Source organism: Macrobrachium nipponense, chromosome 4 (assembly GCF_015104395.2).
Source record: "Macrobrachium nipponense isolate FS-2020 chromosome 4, ASM1510439v2, whole genome shotgun sequence".
In the NCBI taxonomy this organism is placed as follows: Eukaryota; Metazoa; Arthropoda; class Malacostraca; order Decapoda; family Palaemonidae; genus Macrobrachium; species Macrobrachium nipponense.
The window spans coordinates 46779252-46806841 of record NC_061100.1 but is presented as its reverse complement, the minus strand read 5'-3'; the positions used below and the strand labels follow the sequence as shown (position 1 = coordinate 46806841).

At 43.8% G+C, this 27590-nt stretch overlaps 1 protein-coding gene across 6 annotated transcripts in view; it reads left to right on the top strand.

Moving 5' to 3' along the window:
- LOC135210908 (metaxin-1-like) overlaps positions 1-27590 on the top strand; it is a 146700-nt gene that overhangs the window by 34185 nt on the left and 84925 nt on the right. For 2 of the 6 annotated variants that reach the window (XM_064243854.1, XM_064243855.1), the window contains exon 2: positions 21381-21546. The exons of 1 other annotated variant lie outside the window; for it this stretch is intronic. In XM_064243854.1, coding sequence (XP_064099924.1) covers positions 21436-21546 — 111 coding nt within the window. In that variant the 5' untranslated portion in view covers positions 21381-21435. Of the gene's footprint in view, positions 1-21380; positions 21547-25668; positions 25754-25777; positions 25929-27590 lie in introns of those variants that run through there. 3 more of the 6 variants (XM_064243857.1, XM_064243858.1, XM_064243859.1) reach the window with 3 other exon arrangements.

The window sequence follows — 27590 nt, the reverse complement described above, 5'->3', positions numbered from 1 at the left end:
TCTACGTTCAGAATATTGAGAGTTAACATCTTTCTATTTAGCTGTGAAGACGTAGGTCCGCATTCACCTTAGTCTTTCACTGGCATATAGTATTGTTTCTCCTTAATGAGAATTTCTGTCTTGCCATCAGGGACCTCGGTCTCTAGAAGGCAATTGACTTCATCTGATGGGCGTATGCCTTGAGAGAATCATCATCTCGTCTCCCAACATCAGTGGCAAACAAGATAGACGATTTGTATGGTTTCTCAGCCTAACCCTTCAAAAGGTGAGTGTCACGTGACTACGTCTCAGATGCATGACTGCTCGTCTCACACTGACACTGAGCGCAGTCAGTCGGCAGCTGTTGAAGAGTCCAAGAATGTCATGAGCTATGCTGTGGACTTGGTATTGGTTGAGCCAGATCAGTCATTACTTTGTCTTATTGGCGTGTTCCTGTACCCATAAGGATCGACACCCCAGTGTCTTTATCCACTGCGGAATATTACGAGACTGTGAGAGACTTCGCTGCAGTTGGGTAGTCCAGTCCGAAGAATATGTTGGACAGGAAGATAGATAAGGTCATTGCAACCATATCTATCTTTCCCTTCGGGCCTGTCCACAGGTCCTTGGAACCTTATTTCCTTGGACCAGTGGTGGATGCTTCCAGGTTGTGTTTGCTTACCCAGCTCCTTCAAGAGGACAAGTTGCATCTCGCCTATGGTGTGCAGTTGTAAAGGTAATAAGGATGCGAGAGTGACTGGTCTCTCCACCTTCCACACCTCGTCCTTCCACTTCTCTTCCTTTGGGTTGAGGATAGGACTCGAACTTACACTAGCTGGTTGGACGATTGATGCGGTAAGCTTATACATAAAGCATCCTTTTTATGTTTCTTATTAGAATCATAGAAGCAATCCCGCTCCTTCCTCTAGCAAGGGGAGGAAGGAGACTGACAATAATGCAAACCCTTCCCCGAACTTTGCATTAATGTCTCCAACTCCAAATATTCTTCACAGCCCATTTTCGGATGAGTTACGATTTCTCACTCATTTCGAAAAGGCCCAGAAGTCTGACTCTTTATCATGCAGCTAATATACTCCGATCAAGTTGTCAGAGGCAGGGCACTCCTCCTCGCCCTTACGACCAGGAGTGGCGGCCTAGGTGTGTAGAACTCCAGTCAGTTCTATAGGCTCACTCAGATTCCTCCCACCAATCGATGAGTCTTCCTTATGTAAAGGACTGAGGGTTATTATATTGTGTAGGAACAAATCACAATTTTTGGAGGTAAATTGTATTTTTCCTAACTATACAAACCTGAGGTCCTTTACATAAATGCCCACCTCATGCCCCCATCTATCTGAACCTGGGCCGAAAGGCAAAGGAGTGTTTACATCCGGGCAGGCTAGCCTACCCGCCTGCCACACGGTAGTTATGCCTAACCACCTTGTTCAAGAATTTAACGGCCATAATTCCAGCTACACCGAAAGTAATTCCTTATGTAAAGGACCTCAGGTTTGTATAGTTAGGAAAAATACAATTTACTTCTAAAAATTGTGATACAGTAGGGCCTCGATAATCGCGGGGAATAGGGCCCAGAACCCCCCGTGATAAGTAAATACCCATGTTATCCTGGTTCCCCCCTCATACCCCTCTCAAAAATTGCTTTAAACCTACTTTAATAAGTAACCCACCCAAGACACTATTTCAATGTTTATAACTGCCTACTTTAGTTCAAGCACCAAATATGTCTTCAACTATCACCTTAAACTAAATTCAAGACAGTTTCAAAGTTATTCTTTCCTATCTTCAATTTCCCCTTCATCAGATCAGCAAACAAAAGTATATTACCTAACAATTCCTTTCTATTTTCATGATTTGGCTGCTGCACCAAACTAAAAATACATAGTATATCTATTTCGTGAATGAACATGTTTATGATAAAAAAACATGATTTACTATAATGATTACAGCACCCAACTATAATATCATTGTATAAACAGCAAAATACAGCAATAAAAATCTATTTTTGTCTTTTGTTTACGTTTAGAATCAGCTGATGGACTTTTATTACCGAAAGAATTATTTTGGAAAACAATTGTTGCTAAAGGAAACTAATTTATTAATGGAATTATTATTATTTTTAACTTTGTACATAATAGTTTATGATATTTTGATACAGTAATTCATATTTCATTGAGAGAGAGAGAGAGAGAGAGAGAGAGAGAGAGAGAGAGAGAGAGAGAGAGAGAGCAGCTTAGGAGGAGAGTAATTGTTGAATAGCTTGAGAGAGCAGCTTAGGAGGAGAGTAATTGTTGAATAGCTTGAGAGAGCAGCTTAGGAGGAGAGTAATTGTTGAATAGCTTGAGAGAGCAGCTTGGGACAAGAGTAACTTGACTAGCTTTGCTCGAGAATAACAATGAAATTTGTATTTTAAATATTTTTATGGTGATAAGAAATGAAACATCGATAGTGATAAGATATTCTCTTGTATACTGTTATAATATGTGGTAATCATTGAGTCAACTATAAAAGTTGTATTGAAGCAGAGTTTCGTAAATCACAGAAAGAATAAAAATATGGCAACGCATTTGTACCTACAAATGTCGGGGACCATCTTGTTCTTTTATTACGACAATAATTGATCAGTATTATAGTTTTTTTCTGTAAGTGATGAGAGAGAGAGAGAGAGAGAGAGAGAGAGAGAGAGAGAGAGAGAGAGAGAGAGAGAGAGAGAGAGAGATTTTGCTATTTACTTTCATAGTAATATTTGAAAATGTGTAAATGAGTTTATCCTAAAAATGCATTTAGTCATGAAAAGTAATTAGTGAATCTTGCTCTATGATAAAATTCGTGATTTTGTTAATTTTCTGGGATATAGTATTTGGGCTCCAAAAAAAGTAAGTAAAGTAATTTATGATAGTTTAGAGGATAGGCTACTTATGTAAAATACAATGTAGTTTGTAGAACGGTGTAACCACTATCACATTATGTAAAAATAGTATGTACGAATGAGACTAGGTTTGGTGACGTCACGGTGATCATACTTATTTTTTTTGTGAATGAATATACATTTATGATAAAAATAGTTACTGTACTGCTTACAGTACCATACTGTAATATTAATGTAATCACATCAAAATAAAAGTAATCAGTGCATAGTGTGAACTTGTAAAGTGTATTTTTGTCTTTTTGAAAATGCTTCCGCAAGGAAATTCTTCCTTAAGAGCTTTTTAGTATGAAGATAAGCCAATAATATATAAGATATGCATTTAATTATGATATATGACAGTAATATATAAAGTAAAAATGGTTTTATTGCGTTTACGCTTCGTCGCCGATCACAAACAACAGTATGATAATCTATGACAATTATTGTTTGTATGACTGCAGTGTTCAGAGAAGTTGGTTATGTTATACCAAAACAATAATGAAGTTCGAATTGAAAATTAATGCTTTCCTAAATGTTATTGCTACTGTAATAACACTACTACTATTAACATTTCTAAAAATGTTAAGAAGAAAAAGGTCGCTGTGAAGAGTAACTCAATGTTTACATTTCTGCTGGCCATTCAACTACAAGTTGATGTCAATGATGTGGAATTATTCCATGAATAGGCTATATATTATGAAGATATGCCAATAATATATAAGGTGAGAATGGTTGTATTACCTTTATTGTTAGTTAATATCATAATGTGAATCTGTTAACCCTCTTACGCCGACTGGACGTATTTTACGTCGACTTGGGGGATGCTGGGAGTTCACGGATCAAGGTGTTGTTTTGTTTACAATCGTTACGCAGGCGCGCAAGCGCGAATTTCTTTCTTGCCACACTAAAAAGTATCTGTGACACATCTCTGAAATTATTTCGTCACTTTGACATAATTTTTGTACCATTGTAAATTAGCCCGTTAACATGAAGTTATTATCTATGGAAAAATGTAGCCGCAATTTCACATGCACAATACAACTAAAAACAACGCCATGGTTGTAGCTTTTATCAGTTTTTGAGAATATTTTCATATAAATAACGATAATTGCCAAAATTTCCCAACCTTCCGGTCAACTTTGACTCTACCGAAATAAATTGGTTCGAAAACGCAATTGTAAGCTAAAACGCTTATATTCTAGTAAATATTCAAGCATTTACCTTCATTTTGCAACAAATTGGAAGTCTCTAGCACAATATTTCGATTTATGCTGAATTTATGAAAAAAATAAACATTTTCTTTAACGTGCCGTCGCGCAGTAACTCTTCCGAAAATCATACGTGCGATTGTGGTAAGGTGTTTCACATTTAAATTAGTCCGCCGTTTACATAAAGTTTTATATATGAAAATGTGCGCAATTTTCATGTAGAATAACAACAAAAAAAATAATTGAAGGTTTGTAGCTTTCCTCATTTTTTGAAATATTTGCATATAAATCACGATAAATAGAAAAAAACCATGTTTCGGGCTCGGTCAACTTGACTCTACCGAAATGGTCGAAAACGCAATTTGTAAGCTAAAACGTCTTACAGTCTAGTAATATTCAGTCATTTATCTTCATCTTGAAACAAATTTGAAGTCTCTAGCAAAATATTTAGATATATGGTGAATTTAAAAAAAAATCTTTCCTTCCCTCCGCGCGCGGATTCTCCGCCACAAATCTCCAAAATGTGTACGTCCCATTCTCGGAATATTTGCTCCATTTCGTATTAGGCATTTCATAGAGTTTTATATATGAAAATGTGCGCAATTTCATGTAGAATAAAAGGAAAAATATTTGAAGGTTGTAGCTTTTCTTATTTCTAAAATAATTGCATATAAATATATATATAAAAAAATTCGACATTCAGTCAACTTTAACTCGTCAGATATGGTCAAAAACTGCAATTGTAAGCTAATACTCTTACAGTATAGCAATATTCAATCATTTGTCTTCATTTTGAAAGAAATTGGAAGTCTCTAGGACAATATTTAGATATATGTTGAATTTTTGAAAAAAATACTTGTTTACTTCCGTGCGTTAGGAATTCATGCATTATTTTGTGATAATATTTTCTCTGTGTTGCTTTTATCGTTTTACAATGTGTTATATACCAAAATGATTGCAATTTAGTGTACATTACAAGGAAAAAAAAGTAACTTGTTACCTTTAACCGTTTTGCGCACAGCGCGATTTGAATACAATTATATATGAAATTTCGTTTTTGCGCTATCATATATCGCATTATTTATATATGATGATGATAATTTTTTTAATTTCTGATGCTTGCATACTAAACTTCAGCCAATGACAAAAAAAAGAGCCAAAAATGAACTCTTAATCTTGAAAACTAAGCGCGCTGTGATTTTTTGAAAAAAATATTTTTTCCGCAACACCTCCGGCACACGGGAGACAATTTTTTTTTTACCGCTTTGGCGTAAGAGGTTTAATCTCCATTACGGCGCTGAATGGCTTCTTTGGCCCCAGTGCCTGGGCTTTTGCCCTAAAACTCATACATCCATCCATCCGACTGGAGGGTAAACATTCACTTTGTTTTCAGCCACTGTCGGATGAGGACGTGTGTTCGCTGCTCTCCCCGCCATTTTGGCTCGTGTTGCATCATGAATGAACATGCAAGCCCACGAGACTGAGAAGCCCCCCACCACCACCACCACCACCGACCACCACCACCACCACCACCACCACCCACCACCACCACCCAACACCACCACCTACCAACCACCAACCAACCAACCGGAGATTATGCCCTGGTGTGGAGGGCTGTCATTCCAGGGCTTTTAGATCCACTGAAAATGTGGACCCTCATTCTTTGTGTACTCGGTGCCGAGGGCGAGTTCTCTCGGCCCGAGCCATGTAATGTTTGTATGTCTTGGTCGGAGGAGCAGTGAGAGCACTACAAGGGGAGGAGGAAGGTGTGTAAGCCGGCCAAGGGGTTGTTGGAAAGCTCTCCGGCGACACCTCTGGTTACGGACACATCTTCCTCTATCCTCCCTCCTAGCCAGCTCCCTCGTATGGCTCTTTCCCCTCAGGGGGACATGTCGCATTCCGCCTCGTCGTTCAATCTGTCGAGCACAGAGGAGGGAGCGTGGCACCCTGACATGGAATTGTACTCGGGGTCTTCCATTCGCTCAGGGTGGGAACGCCCCCCCCCCCCCCCCCCCCCAGGCGAGTGGGAACCCCTCCCGCTAACCCGACTCTTGCCTCCTCAGGTGTGGCTGCCGCCACAAGTGGAGACCTCGAGCAGGTCTGGCGCTTGCTGGGCCTTTCAGGTACTCTAAGCATTCAGGGGCTGCTGTAACACCTGGCCGCTCCGGTAACTCATGGCCTGGTGACGTCTACAACGATGACCATCTCGACACCTGGGTATGCTGCTCCGCCTCACCTGGTGTACACGCAGCACGTGACGACAGTGACACCATCAGCCGCTGTGCAGGCCCCGCTGTTGTTCATGCCATGAGAGGAGTTGGCTCCACCGCCTGTGTTTTCTGTCCTCGACCCAGCCCCAGACTTTGAGTGCCTGAAGAGCTCACCGCTCGACCGGCCACCAGTTCCAGTACCAGTTCCTGCCGTTGCCGTTCCAGTACCAGATCCTGCCGTCTCTGTTCCTGCCCATGGTGTTGCTGCTCCCGCTGCAGGTCCTTCCGGACAGGTGCAGCTGGGCCGTGTTGCTACCGCAACTGCCCCAGCTCCGTCCTGGATGGAGGATCTGACGGTGGTCCTGAGGAAGCTGACGAAGAAGAGGTCCAAGAAGAGGAAGGTGTCGTCTTCGTCGTTGTCTGCTGCCGCCTCTTCCCCTTCGACTTCCAAGGCCCCACAGCCGAGGAAGAAGGTGCCCTCCCCCTCAAGAAGTCTTGCACAGAAGACTTCTAAGGGTCTGTCTCACTCCGGTGGGACAGGTGGGTCTTCCGCTGGTCCTCCTGTTCCTTTTGGGAACAGGGCCCGTCTCTCCTTCCCCACGGAAGAAGAAGATGGGGCCCGCAGGGGCACCAGCTACCGCTGATACCTCGTCTCCTAGTTCCAGAGGTTCCACCTCTGCACCGGGATCCGTCTCGGCTGCTCGCTTGGTTGCATCACCGAGTGTACGGTCACCTACCGGTGACCGTGCAGCCAAGGTCCAGGCAGCTGAACCTGCTCGCCGCCAGTTCCCAGGCACAGAGGGGAAGACTGGTGGGAGTCGCCGAGGTGACTCTTGCCAGGCCAGAGATCGCTCTCGCAGTGATCTCCCTGTTCCCAGGGCTGACGTGACGGTCCCACCAGACCAATCGCGTGTCGAGGTCAGGAAGAGGTTCCCCTAGTTACCAGGCCCAGTCTTGGCTGGGCCAGGTACCATGACGCGTCGAGAGGACAGTGCACGCTCCCACTGCACCAGTGGACTCTACCAGTCTCCCGACCGTCGCTCCCACCGGGACCAGGCGGATCACTTGACTGGTAGCGGCTCTCCTGACGTTCGGGACTGTCGCTACCGTTCTCGGTCCAGCGTTTCTCCCCAGGGAGACCGCGAGACTAGACCTGCAGCTCAGTCTCCACCGTGGGTTGGCGATCGCCTGCAGTCCTCCCAGCCCACCGCGGGAGCGTCAGGTCTTCCTCTCCTATCCCTTCAACCTCCTCGGGCTACACCGGGAGGAGCGAGGCGATTAGGAGTGACTGTGAGGAGCACGCTCCTCACGGTCCTGCCATGAGACCCTACGAGCCTGACAGTCTTGGGACCGAGCAGATCGTACACCCAAGTTGTTGGAGGAGGCCATGAGGGGTCTGACAAGGTTCCTTCTGCTGAAGGAGGAGGTTCTCGGGAGCTGACTGGCCTGGATGGATTTGACAGTCCATCGCCTCAGGACGCGATCACTCCCAAGATCCAGAGGTTGTTTGCGGAGGTCATTGGGCTGATTCGTCAGCACAACGACTTTGGGGAAGGAACGGTGCTTCTGCCCTCCAAACCTTTGTTAGAGCGTTCTGGGGTCCTAAGAAGGAACCCAGGACCACGGTGGGTTTGCCCCGATATCCTTTGGCTGACGGTGTGCTGGGGCAGGTGAACACTCTCGTCTCCGGACAGGAGGGCTTGCTTAGGGTCAGCAGGTCAGACAAGCTGTTTCCCCCTCCTCTACCCCGTCAGCGGTGCTTCTAGGTGCCTTCGGAGGACCCGTTGCCGACCAAGCAGCTTAACCCAGAGATAGCTAGGCTATCTCCTGGGGGTGCCTCTTCATCACCTGCTGTTTGAGAACCTCTGGTTCTCACAGCAAGAGGCATTGGCCCTGGAAGCGACTGCCATGGCTGCCTTCCAAGCAGTCTCCTGGCTGGACCTGTGTTCCCTAACGGTGTCCAGAGTTGCAACCTCCTCGGGACCCATCTCTCCTGAAGGAGACTCGGCGTTCGGGATACTGTGTCAGTCTGGGGGTAGGGCTATTTCCTGCCTCACCCACCAGATGGCCAACCTGTGGGCCAACCTGGTCCTGAGACGTCGGGACGCAGTCCCCGCTTGGGTGACCAGGGCAGCTGGTCGCGAGGTAATGATGGGTCTATGGAATGAACCGTTGCCGGGTTCCGCCTCCCTCTTCCCTGGAGGGATGGTGGATGCTGCGGTGGAACAGCGACACACTGAAGACAGTGACCGCTTGGTTCACCAGGCAGTCTCGAGCAACTGCAGCCAAGCCTTGGAGCTCAGCTAGCTCTTCCTCTGCCATGACATCAGCTGCGTCGAGGTCTAGAGGAAAGACCCAGCCTTTGACTTCTGCTTCGAGGAGTTAGTGTCAGCCCTCCTCCCAGACCTCCCACTCCCGTGGTGGTTCCTCCAAGCTGAAGTCGAAGAAGGGGAAACGCTAGGGACGGCGTTCCCTCTCACCTGCTGCCGAAGCTGAGACCTTGATAGTGGACGTCTTTCGGGAGGGATATCTACTACCCTTCGAGTCTCGCCCACCCCTCACCTCCAACCCGGTCCGTCTGCAGACGTACGTCCCCGGTTCTGCCAGGGACGTAGCACTTCAGCAAGAAGTAGAAGCCATGCTGAGCAAACAAGCTGTGGAGATCGTACGGGATCAGTCGCCGGGCTTCTATAGCCGACTTTTCCACCAAGCTGACTTTTCCTGGTGGAGAAGTCATCAGGGGGCTGGCGCCCGGTGATAGATCTCTCTCCCCTGAACCAATTCGCTCGCCAAACTCGGTTCGCGATGGAAACGACACGCTCCGTGCTTGATTCTGTCAGGGAGAACAACTTCATGCTTTCCTTGGACCTGAAGGATGCGTATTTCCAGATACCCATCCACCAGTCCTCCAGGAAGTACCTCCGCTTCATTCCCAATGGGACGGTGTACCAATTCAGGGCACTTTGTTTCGGTCTCTCAACGCCCCACAGGTGTTCACTCTGGTGTTTGCTTGGGCCCGGGCCCATTCGGTAGGGATACGTCTTCTGAGGTATCTCGACGATTGGCTGGTCCTGGCGAGCTCCCGCTTGCAGTTGCTACAGGACAGGGATCGGCTCCTCAAATTCTGTCACGATCCTGGGATCTGGGTGAACTTCAAGAAGTCAGATCTCGAGCCCAAGCAGAGGATGATCGACACGGTAGCAGGGCGAGTCTTCCCCGCAGACTTGCGGATCAGCAGGTTCAGGGAGGCAGCTAGACGGTTCCTGTCCCTACAGGAGCAGCCAGCTCAGCAGTGGCAGGTCGTGATTGGTCACCTGTCGACTCTAGAGAAGTTAGTCCCTCACGGGCGTCTTCACCTGCGGTCTCTTCAGTGGAGACTAAAGGAATGTTGGTCACAGGCAAGAGACCCACCGTACTTCCCTGTGCCTCTCACAGAGGAGGTGAGGCAGGACCTAGCCTGGTGGCTGGACGACGGGAACCTCGTAAGAGGAGTGCTTCTCTGCACGCACGCACAACACCACACACACACACCACACTACACACACACACACACACACACACACACACAAACCACACACACACACACACACACACCCCCCGGGAGATGCTGCTGTATTCAGACACGTCGACTGAGGGATGGGGCGCACACTTGGAGGAGTTGCTGGCTGCAGGTGTGTAGGACCATCATGACAAGCACCTTCACATCAACGTCCTGGAGCTTAAGGCAGCATTCCTCACTCTCCAAAAGTTCCAGGAATGGGTGATGGGACACTCAGTGGTGTTGATAAGCGACAACACCACGGTAGTGGCATACGTCAACAAACGGGCCTAGTGTCCCTCCCGTTGCACCAGTTGACGTTGCAGGTGCACGAGTGGGCCATAGCTCACTCAGTTGAGCTGTCACCCCGATACATTCCAGGCAAGAGGAATGTAGTGACAGACAAGCTCAGCCGTTGGAATCAGGTGATAGGGACCGAATGGTCCCTTCACTCAGATGTGGCGGAAAGGCTGTTGGACCTGTGGGGCCGTCCAGTCATGGATCTGTTCGCCATCCGGCACAACAGAAAACTTGAGGTTTTCTACTCAGTTGTGCCGGATCCATGGGCAGCTGCAGAGGACGCTCTTCAACATCCGTGGGACAACCTCTTTGTATATGCCTTTCCCCCGTTCTGTCTGATTCGCAAGGTGATCAGCAGGGTGCTGGTCACCGCGAATCTTCGGATGATTCTGGTGGCACCCAAATGGCCTCAGGCCGTTTGGTATCCGGACCTGCTGGCTCTTCTCACCAAAGCACCAAGAGAGATTTCCAACTGGCACAACCTCCTGTGTCAGCCACACGTGGAAGGTACCACCGATCGATTCGGTCCCTGTCTCTTCACGGCTGGCTGTTAACCACCATCTCTTGCAAGCGAGAGACTTTTCTTGCCGAGCAGCAACGGACATGGCTGGGTACCTCAGGCAGTCTTCTGCAGCTGTGTACCAGGGGAAGTGGTCCGTCTTCTGTGGTTGGTGTCATGGACGGGGTCTCTCTCCTCTTAGAGCCACTCTTCAGCAGGTAGCGGATTTCCTTGTCCTCCTTCGCCGAGAGAAGCTCCTCTCTGTCTCTGCAGTGAAAGGCTACAGAGCCGCCCTGGCCCTAGTCCTTAAGCTGCAGGGAGTGGACATCTCCACCTCCACGGAGATCTCCCTCCTGATGAAGAGCTTCAAGAGGTCTTGCCCACCTGGGGAACTCAGGCCCCTGGGGTGGGATGTGACTCTCGTTCTTAGGAGTTTGACTCGAAGACCCTTCGACCCACTCCGAGAGTCGTCAGACAGGGATCTGACCCTCAAGACCATCTTTCTGCTGGCCCTGGCATCGGCGAAGAGAGTAGGGGAACTTCATGGTCTTTCCTTCGATGTAAAGCACATGAGGGGATGGGGATCTGTGACCCTGGATTTCGTCCCGGATTTCGTAGCGAAGACTCTGAACCCTTCGGTCCCTGACGACCGGTTCGAGTCGTTCACGATCCCCTCCCTGAAGGACTTCACTGACAATGATGTGGATGAGATGCTGCTTTGTCCTGTTAGGGCGCTACAGAGCTATCTGAAGAGAACTCGCCACCTCAGGCCTGAGTGTCGATGCCTCTTCGTTAGCACCGGGGTTACCAAGAAGGAGGTGTCCCAAGAACACACTTTCTTTCTGGCTTCGTGAGGTGATCAGGAAGGCGTACGCTTCAGATAGGAGTGACGACACCGGTACCCTTCGTCCGAGAGCCCATGAAGTCAGAGGTATTGGTCCAACCCTTGCGTTCCACAAGAACTTCTCCGTGGCACAGGTGCTGAAGGCAAGGGTTTGGGCCAACCAGACCATCTTCACATTTTTTTATCTTCGGGATATCGCCCACAGGTCCTTGGACACATTTTTCTTGGGAACCGTGGTGGCTGCTCAACAAGTTGTGTAGCTTACCCAGCTCCCACGTGGACAGAACAGCATCGCATCCTTGTGAGACTGCGGGAATGGGCAAGCGAATGAGTGTGCCTGGCTTCTCTTCCTCCTCCTTTTTCTCCTCTACCTGTGGGCAGAGGGCTGCGGTCGTCACTACGCTGGACAGGAGGCCGATGCAAGTAAGCTACGCGACCGAGCTCCATCCTATCCCTTTCACTAGGGATAGGAGCGGTTATCCACCACTCCCCTAACAAGGGGGGAGTGGACGCCAACAAGAGACAAACCCATGACCTTATATTTGGCTCTTGAATAGGAACTAGTTCTTGCTTGCTATTCATAAGAGGCACGCTTGCCTCCCTCTTATGAATTTGGTCCAGAGGTCTGACCACTGATCCTGCAGTGCACACCCCGATCAGCTGGGCAGAGGCTAGGATCCCTCCCTCTGCTCTTACAACCAGGGAGGGAACCAAGGTCGGACCAACACCAGTCTGGTCTTAAGACTCAGATTCCACCCACCAATAAGTGAGTCTTCCATATGTTAAAGGACAGAGGGTTTGTATTACATGTCGGAACAAATTACAATTTGTCGTAAATTGTATTTTTCCTAACTATACAAACTTGAGGTCCTTTACACATAGTCCCACCTCATGCCACCCCTCACTCTGTTCCTGGGCTTAAAGCACAGTGAAGCTTCACCTTCCAGTTGTGCGGGACACCCGACTACTGGACAGGCAGTTAACTACTGAACCACCTTGTTCGAAAGCTTACGATCGGTTCCAGATGACACTGATTACATTCCATATGTTAAAAGACCTCAGGTTTGTATAGTTAGGAAAAATACAATTTCATACATTCAGCTTCCCTGTCAGATATATACTTAACTATCGACTCCGTCGTCCCCGACAGAAATTCAAATTTTGCGGCACTCGCTACAGGTAGGTCAGGTGATCTACTGCCCTGCTCTGGGTGGCAGGACTAGGAACCATTCCCGTTTTCTATCAGATTTTCTCTGTCGCCAGTGGTGTCTACATTGTTGTTACTACCTCCTGACTGGAATTCTTTTTTCAACGCTTTTGATCTTCTTTTGACTGATTTTTGGTGACGTACTTGGATCGTTGTTTGGCATTCGCTATCGTGGAACTGTTTTTGGATTTGGCTTTGGATTTTTCTTGAATATGTCTGACTAGTGTTGGTTTCAGAGTGTGTGTGAATGAGGGCTGTAAGGTGAGGATTCCGAAGGCTTCGGTAGATCCTCACACTGCATGCCGTGGATGTAGAGTTGTTGAGTGTTCTTTAGAGAACACATGTAATGAGTGTGAAAGATTGAGTGCTCAGGAATGGAAGACTCTAACTTCTTACTTGAAGAAGTTAGAGAAAGATAGAGAGAGGAAGGCGGCTTACAAAAGCCGTAGTAGATCTAGATCTCATGAACCCCTGTCTAGTTCTGTAGCTTCTTCTTCTCATAATTATTCTCCTTCTTTATCAGGCCGATCACAGGTTGCTAATCCCTCTGATTCAGCTTCTGAAATTGCAGACCTCAAAGCTTTCCATCAAAAAATGCAGGAAAAAATGGCAGCATTGGAAGGTAAGCAAAGTGAAGGTGATTTTTCGAGTGATATAAGTGTCCCCAGTGTAGTGGAAGGGGCGTCTGGTCGTCTCTGCGACGCTCCCAGGCCTAGACCTCTTCCAAGCTCCCTGGCCCAGAGGAGAAGGAAAGTTGAAAGCCGTACGGAGGTTGTGGAGAATCCCTAACGATCAGGCGTCCCTTCGGCAGAATCTGTTACATCTCAGACTGCCAGGGATCGCTACAGAAAAAGCGTCCTCCGAGAGTGCTTTTCGTCATCAGGATCACCTTCACCGAAAAGAGGATGGAAAGATACGAAGCTTTCCCGTCCGCTGAAGAGAAACTGGGAAGAGCCTGAATTGAACTCTAGCCCCGAGCGCTTTTCTGAAGAAGAAGCGCCTTCGGTAGTAAAGAGAGCTAGAAAGGAGTTAACTCCCTGGGCGGTAAGGGAGTCTCTAGCGCCTTCCAGATCTCCCTCTCCTGCTTTGGATGAAGAAGAGTCCTCTACCAGGAAGATTTTAATAAATATGCAGGAACAACTAGCGTCATTGGTAGGAGTCCTTTCCAAGGAGCCTTCTCGCAGAAAGGACGATAAGCTTCCTGTAAAAAGATCTAGACACCGATCACCTGTCAGGCGCAACGAGCCTTCCAGGGGAGTTGTCGCACAGGCGGCCATCTCTGGGGGGAGCGAAGCACCAGGCAGGCGAGAAGTGGGAAAGGAAGAAACTCCTGTCAAGCTCCTGGTGCCAGCCAGAAGCCAGGCGCCAAGTAGGCGCCAGAGAACACCTGATAGTGAGGATGACTTTGAAGTACTCACAGAAAGAGAGGAGTCTTCCAGGCGCAAAGAGCTTGATTATTCTCAAGATCGTTCGAGGCCCAGAACGCCAACCAAGCGCCAGGCGCCAGCTAGAGTAGAGGAAGCGCCTGCTAGGAGCGAAGCGCCTGCCAGGCGCAATGCGCCTACCAGGCGCAATGCACCTACCAGGCGCCAGGAGTACTCCAAGCGCGATGCGCCTGCCAGGCGCCAAGAGTATTCCGAGCGAGATGCGCCTGCTAAGCACCAGGCGCATACTATACAAGAAGATCCTGACAAGCGCCAGGAGTCAATCAGGCGCCAGGCGCAAATTATCCAAGACTCTCCTAAGGATAGGCGTAGGGAGGAAATAGCCCTTAGTCCCTCTCCTGTTAGAAGTTCTTCTACGGAAAGGAAGAAGGGAGCTTCCTCCTTCCGACCCTCTCAACTTAGAGGACCTTTAGGAAGACGAGGTAATGAATAAAGAAGGACTTTCGAACTATAAAGTTCTTTCTTCTCTCCTTCTAGAAGAGTATGGAGATTTGTTGACTCCAGCTGCTCCTCCTTCTCCGCGCTCTCTTTTTTTCGAGCACAAAATCACACAAGTCTTCGTCCGTCCTTAAAATGAAACCGGCCATATCCATGAAGAGGGCCCTACAGTCGCTAGATTCCTGGATCAAGACGAAAAAGGAACTAGGAAGTACAGTCTTTTGTATGCCTCCTGCCAAACTAACTGGTAGAAGAGGCATATGGTATGAGATGGGAGAGAATATGGGATTGTGTCTGCCCACTTCGGCCGAATCGGACTTCTCGAGTCTCGTAGACTCCTCGAGGAGACACGCCTTGAACTCGGCCAGAGCAACATGGGGTCTTTCGGAGATGGACCATCTCCTCAAGGGACTTTTCCACATCTTGGAAGTATTTAATTTCCTGGATTGGTCCCTTGGGGTTTTGGCTAAAAAGTCCCAGGAAACAGAAGATCTAAACCTCAAAGCTTTGCATAGTATCCTGACATGCATAGACAAAGCTGTTCAGGACGGGTCGGCAGAGGTCTCCTCCCTCTTTGGTGCGGGAATGCTAAAAAAGAGGGCGGTTTATAGTGCTTACCTCACTAAGGCCGTCTCTCCTTCGCAGAGGTCCACCTTGTTGTTCGCTCTTATCTCAGAGCATTTATTCCCTTCTCAGTTGGTGAAGGACATAGCACATTCACTAACTGAGAAGGCGACTCATGATCTCCTCAGGCAGTCTTCAAGGAAGAATAGGCCTGTGGCCAATGAGGAAAAGAAAGGGGCTCGTCCAACGCAGCAGCAGCCCTTTCGAGGAGGCCCTCCAGCTAGATCGATTTCCAGAAGAAAGACCACAGAAAGAAGAGGAAGATCTTCCTTCCGACCCTTTAAGAAGGGGAAATGAGGGAACGATCCTCCAAACACCTGTAGGGGCCAGGTTGCAAGATTTTGAGGAAGCCTGGGCAAACACATGTCGATCATCAAGAAGGGATATTATATCCCATTCAAGGACAGCCCTCCCCTGACATCAACACCGAGGGAACTGTCCGCCAGATACAAGGACCCTGTACTGATGGATACTCTTCGTCAAATGGTAGAACAGATGTGGGACAAAAGAGCAATCGAGCTGGTACTGGATTACAACTCCCCGGGGTTTTACAATTGCTTGTTTCTAGTGGCGAAAGCTTCGGGGGGCTGGAGACCAGTACTGGATGTAAGTGCGCTGAACAGATTTGTGGGAAAACGAAAGTTCAGCATGGAAACGTCTGCTTCAGTCCTTGCAGCCCTTCGCCAAAGAGATTGGATGGCGTCCCTAGATCTTCAAGACGCCTATATCCACATCCCGATTCATCATTCGTCGAGGAAGTACCTTTGTTTCATGATGGAGGGAAGGATCTATCAGTTCAGGGCCCTGTGTTTCGGCCTGTCCACAGCTCCTCAAGTCTTCACAGACATGATGAAGAATGTAGCAAGACATCTACATTTAATGGGAATAAACGTCTCCCTATACCTGGACGACTGGCTCATCAGGGCCAGGTCTCAAAAACAGTGTTTGGAGGACCTTTCAACGACTTTAGAACTGACAAAGTCATTAGGATTGATCGTAAACCTCGAGAAATCTCAGATGATCCCCAGCCAGAACATGGTTTATCTGGGGATTCGGATGGATTCTCGGGGTTTTCGAGTATTTCCATCTCAAGAGAGAATAACGAAAGGTTGCGCCACAGTATCCAGCTTCTTAGGGAAGGAGCGCAGTTCAGCGAGGGAATGGTTGAGCCTTCTGGGGACCCTTTCCTCGCTGAAACAGTTCTTTCCTCTAGGAAGACTGCATCTCCGTCCTCTACAGTTCTTCCTGAGAAGGAGTTGGAATTGGAAGACAGGACAGCTCTCCGATACTTTTCCAATCCCGACAGAAGTGAAAAATCACTTAAGGTGGTGGTTACCCCCTCTAGAGGAGAACAAAGGTGTGTCCCTGGAAGTGCGGAACCCGAACCTGATATTATTTTCAGATGCGTCGGAGACAGGTTGGGGTGCAACCTTAGGATCCAGGGAAGTGTCAGGCACCTGGTCGGAAGAGCAGGTGTCATGGCACATAAATTGCAAGGATCTCTTAGCAATTCATCTGGCATTAAAGAGCTTCGAACACATAGTCAGAGACGGGGTAGTGCAGATAAACTCCGACAATACCACCGCTCTGGCTTATGTGAGGAAACAAGGAGGAACTCACTCTCTCACTCTATACGAACTGGCAAGAGATCTTCTGATTTGGGCGAATCAAAGGAATGTAACTCTGCTAACAAGGTTTGTCCAAGGGGAGAGGAACGTGAGAGCGGACAGGCTGAGCAGGAGGTTCCAGGTCCTTCCCACAGAATGGACCCTCCACTCAGAAGTGTGTCAGAGTCTTTGGTCTCTTTGGGGGAAGCCTCAAATAGACCTGTTCGCCACGTTCCTCTCCAAGAGAATAGACACATTTTGCCCTCTGGTAGACGATCCCAGAGCTTATGTAGTAGACGCCTTGCTCCTGAACTGGTCAGGACTGGATGTGTACGCTTTTCCCCCATTCAAGATCCTGGGGGAAGTGGTCAGAAAGTTTGTGGCCTCGAAAGGGACAAGGATGACTCTGATAGCCCCATGTTGGCCATCCCGAAATTGGTTCACAGAGGTAATGTAGTGGACGGTGGACTTCCCCAGATCTCTTCCAAACAGGACAGATCTGCTCAAACAACCCCACTTCGAGAGGTACCATCAAAACCTACCCGCTCTTGCTCTGACTGCCTTTCGACTATCGAAAGACTTGTCAGAGCGAGAGGGTTTTCTCGCAAGGCGGCAAGTGCAATTGCCAGAGCCCACAGATCATCCACTATGCGAGTATACCAATCGAAGTGGGAGGTGTTCAGAAGTTGGTGTAGGTCGAAGAAGCTGTCCTCCTCCAATACCTCTGTGACCGAAATTGCAATTTCCTTCTTTTCGTGAAGGAGAAATCTCATCTTTCTGTACCAACTATTAAGGGATACAGGATTATGCTCTCGGCTGTATTCAGGAACAGAGGATTAGATTTGGCCAATAATAAGGATTTACATGATCTCATTCGTTCCTTCGAAACATCCAAATCAAAAGAACCCAGAGTTCCGAGCTGGAATCTGGACGTGGTCCTAAAGTTTCTATCTTCTGAAAGGTTCGAACCACCTCACACGGCTTCCTTTCGAGATATTACAAGGAAGTGTCTGTTTCTGCTGTCTCTCGCTACGGCGAAAAGAGTCAGCGAGCTGCACGCCCTTGAGTCACGAGTGGGCTTCAAGGGAGACTCTGCGATTTGTTCATTCCAGACTCTCTTTCTTGCTAAAAATGAGAATCCCTCGAAACCCTGGCCCAGGAGCTTCGAGGTAAAAGGCCTGGCTAGTCTAGTAGGCAGAGAGGCAGAGAGGTTTCTTTGCCCGGTCAGAGCGCTTAAATTCTATCTGGACAGAAAGAAGCAGTTGGGGGGTTCGCAACACGGTCTATGGTGCTCGGTAAAGGACCCCAAAAGACCGATGTCGAAGAATGCCTTAGCCTTCTTTGTAAGAAGCGTTATTACCGAGGCGCATAAGAACTGCCCAGATGACTCTTTTAAACTGTTAAGAGTAAGAGCTCATGAAGTAAGGGCAATCGCGACGTCTATTGCATTCCAAAGAAATATGTCTCTCAAGAATATTGTGGATGCAACTTATTGGAGGTGCAACTCGGTGTTTGCATCTCATTACTTGAAGGATGTGCGCGTAACGTATGAGAAATTTTTTCTCTAAATTTTGTGTACATAACCCTCTTGTCGGATACGTTCTTGGCTTCCTGCTGGAAGAAGTGTCAGATGTCGCACAGGCGGCCGTCGCTTCACTTCAGTAAGGGATCGAGTGGTATCTGACTTTTAGAGGGATACAAAAATTTTTTATTTTTTGTACTTTAGTGTGTGCGTTTATCGAGTTTTTGGTTGTTTGCTAAGAGTTTGGGGATAGCTCTTGGCAATCTTAGAACTAACACGGGTGTTAGGATCGGGTGATCGGGATCTGTTGTGTGCTCCTTAAAGAAGGCGTGTTGTCATTTAAGCAGATTAGCACCCATTGACAAATGCCAGTCAGGCTCTGCCGAGTAAGTGGATAAGACCCCATCGACAGACCCACAAGAACTCTTGGCCACAGATCACTATCTCGCTAAGGCTCTTGAGGTGAAGCAGACTCCCAGGCAGTAGCCACGAAGTCTTCCACCTAATCAGGTAGGAACCAAGGTCTATAAATACCTACAACATATGTTGTTTACCTGTCTATTCAGTAGATAGCTGTCTCTTGCCCCCCACCAAAGGGTGTCAATCAGCTAAGTATATATCTGACAGGGAAGTTGAATGTATGAAAATGATATTGTTATGATACAATAAAGTTTCATACATAACTTACCTGGCAGATATATACGATTGATGGCCCACCCAGCCTTCCCGCAGGAGACAGGTGGAAGAGAAAATCTGATAGAAAACGGGAATGGTTCCTAGTCCTGCCACTCAGAGCAGGGTGGTAGATCACCTGACCTACCTGTAGCGAGTGCCGCGAAATTTGAATTTCTGTCGGGGACGACGGGTCGATAGCTAAGTATATATCTGCCAGGTAAGTATGTATGAAACTTTATTGTATCATAACAATATCATTTAACGACAAATTGTAATTTTTCCCTAACCATACAAACCTGGAGTCCTTTACTTGTATGGTCCCACCAAACACCCACCCCCTTGATATCAGGGGTCATTATTTAAGTCATGGCTCTAATCAAAGTGATTACTCAGTTAGCTGTGGGAAGGCAGTGTTTCCACACCTCCAGGCAAGTAACTACCTCGGTATGAAAGAATGTATTAGCTGGTAGTTTCAGCTGAGCTGCAATCTATCTTAAGTAAAGGACTCCAGGTTTATATGGTTAGGAAAAAATACATTTTACTTTAAAAAAAAAAAAAAAAAAAAAAAAAAAAAATTTCTTTCTTTCTTTCTTTTTTTTTCTTTTAGTCACGGCCTATATAGAGAAGTATCACATTACCTGTCTAATGGTAAGACTACAGGCGGTCCCCGGGTTACGATGGGGGTTCCGTTCTTGAGACGCGTCGTAAGCCGGAACATCGTCAAAAATCTTAAGAAAACCTTACTTTTAATGCTTTGGGTGCATTGAAAACTATGTAAACTGCATTCTTATGGCATTTTTCATCAAAAAAACCTTCAAATATTGATTATTTTGCATTTTTGGTGTTATATTTCATCTCTCATATGAGCGTTGTAGGCGTCTTAACCCTGGAACATGCATCGTAACCCTGGAAATAACGTCTATTGACAAGCATCGTAACCTCGGAACGTTGTAAGCCGACACCGTCGTAACCTGGGGACTACCTGTATACATAATTCCTGTTTTGTGTGGTGCATTTAGTTATGTTTCATAACATGCTTTTCCAGGATAAAACTATAAAATTTTAGGTATTACATTTCCTTTGTACTGTGTTGTTTTGGCAAAGCTGGAATACATGCTAACTCTGTATTTATCTGGACCTGATTACATAATGAATTTGGAGTGTTCTGTAGAAAAATTTGTGAATAGGTGAATCTGCAAATCATGAACCTTGAATTGTTGGGGGTCAACTGTATTAATTTTGTCTCTGCCTTTGACTCCCTTTAATCATTTTTTAGTGGCACACATCCTTTGATGCACAATAATGGCATAAAAGGATCGTTATTTCACTCCATAATATTTGAGCAAATTATGCATGAAATCATTTAGATAACGTGATTTGGCCAAAAATGACTAAAACTTCTGGCAACACACTCCTCTTGGCTCAGTGATATGAGGAAGAATAGTCTTAAGAGATTTTATGAGTGGAAGGTACTGCATCTCTGTGTCCTAGTACATCTTGTTTATATTTTTCTGTAAATGTACTCAGGGATTGTTGCTAATTTTAGCTATTATCTTTTTTATATTGTGAGCTGTAATTGTAATTTTGCAGAATACAAAAATATTAGAGATACATGTATGAATCACTGAAAGGTACTACATCTCCCCATTCTAGTATATTTTATATACTATATTTGTCCAATAAGTTATTTGGTATTGTTCCTGGTTTTATTTCTTATCTTTCACAATATTACTGTATGGTATATGAACTGTAGTTGCAATTTTTGAAAATACAATAAACAGAATTATTGGAACATGTATAACTCACTAAAACCAGCCGATGCTTTACGAGTGTCTCGGAAAAGAAACCCTGCACAGGATGGGAAATGTATTCACTTTCAACTTCCTGTGGCAGGCACAGAAAATTTTGAAAATTTTTTTATACCATGACCAATTGCATATCTTCCTCTTTTCATTAATGCCTCTTTTATTTATTTATTGATTTTTTTTGGCAGACCTTAAATTGTTTTGTGAATTGTTATCATCATTATAAAAGTTTAGTTTAATCAGACCAGTAGTCACACTCTCAGACCCATTGGAAAGGTGTGAAGAAATTGCAAGAAAGCATGATAGGGAATCATGTAGACAGTACTGAAAGGTTCTAAAGAGACTGCAAATAATACTAGTCCTGGAAATCATGTAGACAGTACTAAAAGGTTCTAAAGAGACACTGCAAATAATACTAGTCTTGCCTTTCTGTTGTGCAAGTACCTCCCTACTGGATAGGCAGGTGGGATTTCCAGGTCTTTACATTATACTGTTTTTGATGTAATATTTTTATAATTGCAAAGATTTTGATATAATTGCCTCTTTTGAACAGGTGGGTTGAACCAAAAAGTTATTATGATGTAATACATAAGTGGTACTTTAGCAGTATGCCATTTCCACATAAGTTTTGGTATCCGGGAAAATTCCACAAGGGGCACACCGATTTGATTAACAGCATATTTGATGACTCCTGTGATACTCATACGATTGAGACTGAGGTATGATATATTGTACTTCTTTACTATCTTTATTCTGTCTTATGTAGTAGAAGTAACACAAGGTAATATGATGGCTTGGCCATTTGGCATGACTACTGTTCATGAATGTTCATCTTGAGAATTGCACAAGGAAAGGTATAATTAGGTTTAATTAATTGTTTAGGAACATTAGGTATTTAGACATTTTTGATGACATAAAGCATAGAATACTGAACATACTATGACATTATGAAAACTTATGACATACTAATTAGCTCCTTTTGATTTACTGACCATCCAGCTTAATACATAACTGTGTATAATCCAAAATGATGCAAACTATCCGTTTTATCTTTAAGGAGTTTGTGTGAGACTAAATAGTATATTTGTTAGGTTTTATTGTGCTGTATAAGGAAATCTGTCAGGTGAGTTGCTACTATTAATTTTATTCTCATGTTACCATGGTGGTCAGTGCTCTTCTAATGTTTTGTTAATGGTTTCATGTATTTTGAATTGATGGCAAGTATTGTTAATCTCAATCAAGAGAGGTAAGAACATGCCAGTGATAGGGATCAGATGGATGAATTTGTTTTGGAGGGATATGGGTGAGGTGAGAGTGGGGGAAGGAGATGTAAGGAATAAAAATAGATGGAGAAAGTTGACTCGAGGGGCCAACCCTACTATACGTTGGGACTAATAAGGTCTAAAGAAGAAAAAGAATCATTAATCTCATTTGATGAAAGGATTAAGGTGTGTAGTTTTACAGTACACTTGTAATTTATTTACTTGCTACTGCTTGCATGGAGAAAATTAATTATATATACAGTATCTACGTAAGCAAAAGTAGCTAACATAGTTCAGAAATATGTTAGCATTTATAGCAAACTAGTCAGTTATATTAAACCCAGATAGCAGTCTTGATGCCTCCAGATTTGTCAATTCTAAAGTCTCGAAAGACTGAAGAAGTAGCGATACCATGAGTAAATGTTCATGCAGGCATACTTTAGAACCATTGGTTGGAAGACTGCTAAAAAATTCTAAAATGTGTCTGTGAACGGTAAATGTTGTTGAGAGTTCCTGGCTCTGGTGCAGCAGTTTATAATTGTATATTTCATTTTACTGATTTCCTTTCTTCGTTGCATATCTAATCTTTTTTCCCCCTTTTTCCTTAGGAGGGTCGTGGATATTAGTTCTCAAGCTTGCTTTTTGTCAGTATCCTATAAGTCAGTGGTTCCGAAACTGGGGGTCATGTAGTAGAATGCAAGGGGCCATAATCAGAGGATAGGTACTTTGTATAAAACTAAAGGACTTTAGTGGGTAGGCAGCCAGTGGAGGCAACTTAAAGATGGGCGGTTGGCCATGGACAAGTATCCTGTATGAAAAGTGGGTAACAACCAGAATAAGTTTGGGAACAATGGCTATGAGTATTATGGTTATGTTTTTGTTTATTAAAGTTTGTTTTCCTTTTGCTTTTATGTTGTGAATTATTAAATAAGTCTGCAGAATTTATTTAAACTCTATGAAATAAATTTAGATAGTCCAGTTCTGTTTTGTTCGTTAAGTTCTCAAGGGGTAATTCATTGCTTTACCTCTTTTTTTTTTTCTAAATACAGCATTTGCAGTAATGATTTTTATAGAATTATAATTTTTCATCAACCCGCAATTGCTAATATATTAAAATAGTAGTTCTGCAGTACCAGCATATTCAGTAACATCTGTGCTTATGTTGTTATTTTATATTTTATTGCTCAATTATGAATAATTGTATTTTATTGCAACTTGTGTTGGGTTATAAAGTACTATAATGTTTTTGTGCTAATAATTCTTCATTCTTCATAATTGTTGACAAATTTGCTTCCACACAGGTAAAGGTTGTTTCTTATGTATTTATTCTTTTTTTTTTTTTTTTTTTTTACAAGTTAGCCTGGTCTTGTGTTAATTGCGATTATTTTCCTTTTTTCATTGTAGGTAAAGATAGGCATTTTTGCAATTGTAGGTATTTATTCTGTCTGGAATCTTATCTTTTGACTATGAGTGTTCTATCATATATTTGCCAGTCTGAGAAAAGTTTATGAGGCTATTAAACATTTTTAGGTTCTTTGCCATCCAGGGCATTTTATGCCTTCACATCTGTAGGGTATTTAACAAGACACATTTTCATACTACTCTCAGCCTTCATCTTCCAACATTTTTATACAAGTCTCAGCCATTATCTTCTACCAAGCTGGAAGGCAGGTATATCGATGTGTTGAATTGAACACTTAATGGACCTATACCCTCACATGAGTAGCAATAATAGGTTTTGGGTGGTCGACGGATTTACTCATGGTGAGCATCAATTTTACGTGCCAGGCTGGAAAGAGGTTCCATTATTTCTGTAGCCAATAAATTCCCTAATGGCAACTTTTAGACTGGCTCAGATCAACAAAGTAGGTGGCTCATGAGTAGTAGTTGTGATCTTGACTTCAAGGAGGCTTGTTGTGTTTTTTCTTTCTCCCTTGACATATTTTTATTTATTTGCTCAATTATATCCAGGGGTTGCTGTTGGTTTTAGTTCTTATCTTTCATGATAGTATGTCAGTTATAATTGTAATTTTGCAAAGAAATGTTAGAAATGACGTATAATCCAAAAATGTGACCGCATCTTTGATCTCGGTAAATTTATGTGAATATTTTATAATAAATTTACAGTAATACCTCTATCTTACATGATTCGAGTTGCACAAATTCACAATAGTGCAAACTTTTCATTGGAACCTAAATAATTATCATACGCGAGTATTTCACAGACCTGTAAACACAGCATTTTCTATTCCTGGAGAAACCCTGCAAAAGTGTTTGTTCCATTTTTTTCATGTAATTAATAAGTTTTCAAGCTATTATGTGTAAATTAAAAAAATTTAAATAATGAAAATAATAATTCTCTCTCTCTCTCTCTCTCTCTCTCTCTCTCTCTCTCTCTCTCTCTCTCTCTCTCTCTCTCACTGAGATGAGAGAATTTTTATGGCATGTCTTCTTCTTTCCCACCGTTGTCCCTACATTTAGGGGTTGGTTGCCTAATGTGCTTTCTCCACTGCCTTCTATCTAAGGCATCATGCTCTACTAAAGCTCTTCTCTCCATATTTTCCTTCACTTTATCTTGCCATCTAATTCTCTGTTGCCCTCTTGATCTCTTTCCTCTAACAGGTTCCTCCCAAGCCCTTTTCACTCTCCTCGTCATCCATCCTCAACACATGATCATACCATCTCAGTCATGACTCTCTTATCACCTCAGTAATCTTTACTAAGCCTACCCTTCTTATTTCATCATTTTCCAATCTCTCAAGCAGCGATATTCCCATAATCCACCTCAGCATTCTCATCTCTGTTCTCTCAAGCTTTACTTCCTCTTTTCATCTTAGAACCCATGTTTCTGCTCCATACATTAACCCTCTTGCGCATAGGCCAAAAATTTAAGGGTGTAAGGTACACGGCTTATCCCCCAGGTCGAAAAGAACACACGCATGGAATTTTTTTTGGTAAAATTCTGTAAGTCCGAACTATAACTGATATACGCTTCTGGTTAGTGTTATTATGTCGGCAAATGATTGAATCATTTCCTAAAGCAATTGTAACATCTTTACGAGGCTTAGAAATAATAAAAAATGATTGATGAACATGAAATTTTAAAGAAAAATTGTCACTTAATATTTTGTAAGTAATCATGAAAAATATAAAAATTAGAATTGGGGAGTTGGTTTTATACCTAAATTGTATAGAAATGTTTGATCTTTCATGTGAAAGCAATAATTTTGCTATAAATGTGTTTGCTAATGAGCTGTAATTGATTAAAAAATGCAAATTTTTTACAGAGTGCAATTTTCAGATTTTCCAACCTACTAATGTTGATGTTTTGTATAGTAGCTAAGTAAGCTAGCAGCGTCAGGTTTGCGTTTTCTTCGAGATTCATTATCTGTTGACCCAATGGCGTCAACTACGTTTTCTGTGATTGATGCATTTTATTTTCGTGAATTTTTCCTGAAACGCGTCTTCAGATCACGAGAGGGTTAACACTGGTCTTATCACTGTGCTATATATCTTATTGCTGTGCTATATATCTTGACTTTTATCTTGATTGGCATTTTCTTATCACATAATACTCCAGCTGCCTCTCTCCACTTCCCCCATGCAGCTTTTATCTGTCAACTTCAGCCTCACATCCTCCCTCTTGGCTTTAAGTAGATCCTAAGTATTTAAACTTTTCTGCCTGTTTTATAATCGAGCTAGTGGCGGGTTCCGTTCCTGGCCGCCGACACTTAAGTGATTTTCGACGCCAAGCGATTTTAAAGCCTACGGCCGCTGCACAACTTCTTTCGAAAATCTAGACCAGTCAAAGGCGCCGTAATCCCACAATGGCGCAATAAGTAAAATTATATTTATGCAGTATAGTACTATAGAATTTACTGTACTGTAGTACTGTACAGTACATTATAGTATTATAAATACTGTAAAGAGAAAAAAAGCCTAGCTTTAATCCTTTGGGTGTCTAGAGTATGTAAAGATATAATAAGGTTTATACAGTGTACAGGTAGCTGTAGTGTTCAAGTTACGATAATTCGTCTTACGATAGTCCGATTTTATGAGACCAAATTACAATAGCCTAACTTTATCCATCTTCTAGTTACATAAGTTCAATAACGGCAAAAGAGAATGATGAAAGTATGGTTTTAACGTTATACTTGTTGCGTGAACGTGTACAGCCATGAACGACCGAATGAGAAACTACTTTTTTTTTCTAAGTGCAACTGCATTGGATAACATCCGTTTGGCTTGTATTTCAATCATCGTACTACAGCACACTATTACCGTTGTTGTAATGTAATAACTTTATTCACTAAAGATCTAAGATCAATCGGGAAATATACTGTTAAATATAAACCTAGTTATAAATGAAGCTGAGAAAACTGTTCAGGCTGCTAATGACTATTATCGTACATCGGCAACAAGGATAAAACTCCAGTAAATGTATGCCATCAAACACAACCATAGATAAAATTTAGATAAAATCATTTGAATCAAAACTACTGTGCTTGAAAGAACATATTTTACTTTTGGTGTCACGTTGATATAAAGATAAATAACGTAAAGTTCTTATTACGATGATATAAAGGAGAATAGGAAACGGAATCATGTAATTTTTTTACACAAACATTCCGCTAACGTAATCTGTTAACGAAAAAAAAAAAAAGTTCACATTCACAACGAGACATATTCAATTTATATTTCCACCTAAAAACACGTTGTATAAGGAAAAATAACCTTGTTTCATATAAGTTAAGTATCTAGATATTTGTATAAGCTAACTAGAAGCAAGAGAATTCGCTCAGAATTGTGTCATGGCGAAACAAACTTGTATTTGCCATCAGCTGATTTCAAACCACAACATTAGATGCTCCGCGGAATACTGGCTTAGATTTCCCGTTATTTTATAATACAATAATATGAGAATGCATACAAAATTATTGGATACAGTGAAGTTAATGTATAACTTTTTAAAGGATTTATGGAAAAGGTGCATAATTAATGAAATAACACCATGTATTTTTCGGAACAGTGGCGGACAATAACGAAGATGAAAAAACGTCCCCTGACAACGTGGAGCGTAGTTACAAAGGCTGCCTTAATTTGTATCATATTTATGTACAAAAATAAAAATACCCTATATGTAATATATTTTCATACACATTTTAAACATAAAAGCATAAACATTTAAAAAATCAACACATCGATCGCTAATTTGCACTTTTTTTAACTATATTTTCGGAAGAGCGGCAGGCAGCAGCTCACAAGAAAGAACTTGAAAAAACTCCGCATTTGGTAACTTGAAGGGCAGTTTCAAAAGCTACCTTCATATCATATTTCTGTGCAGAAATAAAAATACCCTTTACGTAATACATTTTCATACACATTTTAAACATTAAAGCATGAACATTTATAATTGACACATCCATAGCTAAAGTTGCACTTATGTAGCTTGATATTTTTGGCATAGAACATATTTAGTGCTACAACTCTAAAAGTAAGCT